General features: G+C 31.1%; 1 protein-coding gene and 1 long non-coding RNA gene across 4 annotated transcripts; one reads left to right on the top strand and one right to left on the bottom strand.

Annotated features, from left to right (window-relative positions):
* Positions 1-2,208, top strand: Beg (malonyl-CoA-acyl carrier protein transacylase beg). Its single transcript, XM_076387302.1, has 2 exons — positions 1-1,622; positions 1,715-2,208. The coding sequence occupies exons 1-2, from the start codon at positions 847-849 to the stop codon at positions 2,154-2,156; spliced, it is 1,218 nt and encodes a 405-aa protein (XP_076243417.1). The 5' UTR covers positions 1-846; the 3' UTR covers positions 2,157-2,208.
* An 87-nt stretch (positions 2,209-2,295) lies between these two features.
* LOC143184819 (uncharacterized) lies at positions 2,296-4,301 on the bottom strand. Of its 3 annotated transcripts, none has more exons than XR_013002823.1 (5): positions 4,057-4,301; positions 3,798-3,953; positions 3,373-3,556; positions 2,837-2,867; positions 2,296-2,753 (listed from the first exon to the last, which is right to left on the bottom strand). It is a non-coding gene; the product is annotated as an uncharacterized LOC143184819 (long non-coding RNA). The 3 variants fall into 3 exon arrangements; XR_013002821.1 differs by having other exon boundaries at positions 2,347-2,753; positions 2,837-2,918; XR_013002822.1 differs by having other exon boundaries at positions 2,299-2,867.
* Between the last annotated feature and the right edge of the window lie 435 nt (positions 4,302-4,736).

The raw sequence follows: 4,736 nt of genomic DNA, 5'->3' as shown, positions 1-4,736 counted from the left end.
CTCAAAAAGAGTATTACGTTTTCTTACGTCCTTCTACCCTCCCAAGAGAGCATGTGCGCGTTCCATCCGCAATTGCTCTCCCAATTAAGGAACGCCACAGCATAAATTCATGACCGCTCGAAGACACGGAGTTGGGGAGTCTTGAAAGCTTCTATAGTCACTGGTATAAATTATACGTTGTCACTAATGCCCGTTATTTCGCAACAGCGCTTCGATCGATTCGAAGTAGACCCCGAAGCCCCGAAGGAGTCTTCCCGCTTAATATGGACTTCTCATAAAATCTTCCACTTCCACTCTATCGTATACTCTTTGGATATTTCCATGTAAAAAGACTATAATTTCATTTGTATTTTGTTTTACAAAAACTGTGGGGGTACAAATCAAAAGGAAAACATATTTGAAGAGTGCTATTAAAAAGGTATAGATTAGTATTTTCTTATTCCAAAAGTCATACTTCTGCAGACTGGAGTGGGGGTGGTCTACAAATGTGTCAGTAAAATACAGCGCACTCCAAAACATCGTATCTGAATGGGGAATGTTCCTACGTTTCTATGGCAGTATTGTTATGAGTGTAACATATATATACAAATAAAAAGTATACATCAAAAGTTAAATATACATCATATTTAAATAAAAAATTATACATCCTTTATATAAAGTTAATAAAAACTGTAATATTCTCTGTACGTAGTTTAAACTTAGTATTAAGATTTAACCTCAATAATTATAAGTTTGTACATATAGTTGTGAATAAGTGAGGTATGAGGAAAAATTTTCACATGTGAAATAACATATATTATTTCGAAAATATTCAGAAAATCATAAATTTTATACTAATTAGTTAAGATGTTTCGACGAATAGCTCTTAAAAAATTATTGTCTTCAAGGCACACTTGCCGATCAAGATGCATTAGTAAATTTTCTGATGGTCCAGTTAAAACTGAAAATAGTACAGATGAGTCTCAAAAACTTACTACTTCCTTGTATACTGCAGAAGAAGTTTCTCGTCTTCTTGAGGAATCTGCGATATACAAAGATACTAATGATAAAACTTGGGCAACAACACCGTATCCCAAAGATGTGCCTATAAATAATAATGAAGGAAAACAAATCACAGATCCAGAAAATACTTGCGTACTATTATTTCCTGGTCAAGGGACTATTAAAGTTGGCCAGGTTCAAAAATATATGCATTTTCCTGCTGCTAAAGAACTTTTCAATATTGCAAATGAGATTCTTAATTATAATTTATTAGAACTTTGTCTGGAAGGTCCACAAGAGAAATTGAACAGGACTGAGTTTAATCAACCTGCTACAGTAGTTTCCTCATTAGCTGCATTAGAAAAAGTTCGTGAGGAAAAGCCAAAAGTATTTGAGACCTGTGTTGCTGCAGCAGGCTACAGTGTAGGAGAAATAACTGCTTTAATTCTTTCTGGTGCTATAACATTTGAGGATGGAATTAGATTAGTTTGTATTAGAGGGAAAGCTATGCAATATGCTGCAGATAAAACTTCGCAAGGGATGTTGTCTGTTGTGTGCACACCAAAGGCACAGGTTTTCAAAGCCTGTGAGAATGCAGTAAAATGGGCAATGGATATGGGCATAGAGAATCCTTTATGCAGGTAAAATATATTTAAAAAGGTTTAATGAGAAATGATACTTAAGATGGTATATGATTTTAGTATAAAACTAGTTAATAATTATTATATTTCAGAGTTGCTGTTTTTTTACATACCGAAAGAAAGATACTAGGAGGAAATATAGAAGCATTAAAATATGTTGAAGATCATATAGAAGAATTTGGTTTAAGAAACGCGAATAAACTTCCTGTGTCAGGTGCATTCCACACACCACTCATGGAACCTGCTTTAAAATCTGTGCATAAAGTATTAAGTACAATAGAAATAGACGAACCTAGATGTGATGTATATTCTAACTATAAAGCTGCACCCTACAAGAATATGAAATTGCTGAAAAAATATATATTAAAACAAATTGTTTCACCAGTTAAATGGGAACAATGTATGCAGAGCATATATAACAGAGCTCCTGGGATGTTATTTCCAAACACATATGACATAGGATCAGGAGGAAGAATGAGGACTATTTTAAAACTAATCAATGCAAAAGCAGCAGAATCATGTACTATAATTTGATTTGTTATTGACAATTCTATATTATTGAAAGTTAAATAAATACGCCCTTTTACTTTTGGAAGTTAAATAATTTAAGTCTTTTTACTTTATTTTTTCTTGTTATGTCATAATATTGATTATTAACGATAAACACTTATATTGGTATATAAGTATTTTTTTTCTTTTTTTATTAATTTATTACTCCAACTATACTTTACAGTTTATAGGTATAAAATTACTTACAATCTATTATACACTATCGCTCTTCTAGTGCAAGTCAACAACTGACTATACTATATAAACGAATTATATAAGTTGAAATAATCTATTCTAAACTAATAAACTAATCAAATTTACTTACTATAACTAAGATGCTTGAATCATTAACAGTCATATCTTTGGTACTCATTGCTACTGTTTAATCTCGCTGTTATCTCAAACTCTCTACTATAAATGCACAAATCTTTTTTATCTCCTTCCCAGAATTTTATTCATTTCCCCTTCCTAATATTCTGTGTTCATCTCTAACAATCCTTCTGCACTTTGTCAATCATTCCACTACAAACCCACATATGTTGCATATTTCTAAGCTCCTCCTTCCAGCATATTGTGGGTCATCTAGTTTCATCCAAGTTTGTTAGTTATAGAAGAAATTTGTTAGCCTTCTTTCCAGCCTGGACAATTAATTTTGTTCTACCTACATCCAATCTCCAGATGTAATCCTGCGTGTTCCTATTTAGTCCCATTGATTGGTTTATAAATATTTGCATACACTTGTGAACACTTTAAAGTGAAATAAACATTTTAATTAGCCTAATTTATTGTAAAATTATTTACAACATTGAAAACCGATATTAAAATTTTTTCCAACAATGAGTTCTACTCAATCAAAGAAGAAACTGTTAAAGTTTACACAAAAATTAGCATAAAGAATTCCAAAACATTTGACTTTCTTCTGCATATTTTCTTAAAATATAATATATTAAATAATATACCTCTAGAATATCATTGAAATTTAATAAAGTGATAAAATGCAAGTATAGTAGTTTTGTTAATCTTTGATAAGCAATTTTAATTGGTTTTTCGTAATCACATTGTTCAAACTAGTTCCTTTAGAATTTTTGAAACTGCTAAAACAAGCTTTAAAAAATTCTGCATATTTACACCAGTAAACAAAATATAGTATGACGTCCATGAAGTCATAGTGGTTAAAGTACATATTTATCAATATTCTTACATGCTGAAACTGTGGTCCAATGATAGGTTGAATCCGAGGTGGATTATAGTTAGGTCTGTGTTGATTGAAGTGTGACGCATGGAAACACGTAAAGCGTTGTTGTTTTAGGAACGTTCCTATATTTTGTTCATAAAGTTTATGATCTTAACAAATATTTTCTATTTCTACAGTGCAACGTAAAAAACTGAAATTAGTAAATAATGCTTTAATAAAATTTAGTGCCACTCATATGTAATTTTTATAGAGCATTTATTGATTTCAATAACATATAAAAGTACATATAAAAACTATATTTAATGACATAGCATATATATACTATAATTCATACAATAAATATGACTTAATGACGTGATATTAAATATATATGACGTTATTACTATACAGATTTTTTTTTACGTGAGAAAAAGAAAATGCTTTATACATACCAGGTGACCTGTAATGCCAAGTTATGCATAATTGCTTGGATATTGCTTGGCCTACCTGCTTAAAACCTCTCCTCAGTTCGATAACACCAACAGAGGTACTATTTTTGGATGTAAGGCTAAAGTTCTACGTTTCAAATTGAAGAATCATGAAGTACTCTATCCAGAAATAATATAGAAATAATTGAGCTATTAATAATCAACAGCAACTTTTAAAACTACTAGGAAATTTATTAATTTGTATGCATTGTCTTACATTTACCTCATTAGCAATCATGATCAAGCTTCACATAGTCTGCTATTTGTTGAGCTCTCCATAAAATCATCTCTAACCCAGTTCTGTCCTACAAGCCTTCAATATTTCTCGCTTGACAAGCTCGTACAGTAATGACATAATAATTTTGTTATTAATTACATATTTGTAATTATTGTAAAAAGACCTTTGGGCTCTATCCGCGCAAACGACGTGCAACCGAACGGTATACATCAAGTTCTTAATTTATTTATATTATAAATACCGATAACGCGGGAAATTTAACATGAAATACCTTTTGCAGTATATTTAAAATTTGTGTTAAAAATCTAATGTTTCTAAAACGTAAGTCATTATTAAAAAAAATTTTATTTTTTGTATAATAAACAGTTACTTTTATTTCATTATCCGAGAATAGAATAATAAGATTCAGAATCGGTCGGGTACTTACGTTATTGAACTACATACTTAACGATCAGATATGTCAGAGCGGCGACATTACCGACAAAATTAGGCAAAAACAGGGGTTTATGGCCTGACACTTTTCGTCCTTATATGAGATGACTTTAAGCTGGGAATGGGTTCATTCGAAATAAAAAAGTTCAATGCAGCGCAGTCAACTCGCGATTTAACGAAATTCTACTGATATTTAGTAATACGAGTGTTATAAAGTAGAGCAAAAATCTACC

Source organism: Calliopsis andreniformis, chromosome 10 (genome assembly GCF_051401765.1).
Source record: "Calliopsis andreniformis isolate RMS-2024a chromosome 10, iyCalAndr_principal, whole genome shotgun sequence".
Lineage (NCBI taxonomy): Eukaryota > Metazoa > Arthropoda > Insecta > Hymenoptera > Andrenidae > Calliopsis > Calliopsis andreniformis.
This window is presented reverse-complemented; position numbering and strand designations above follow the sequence as displayed.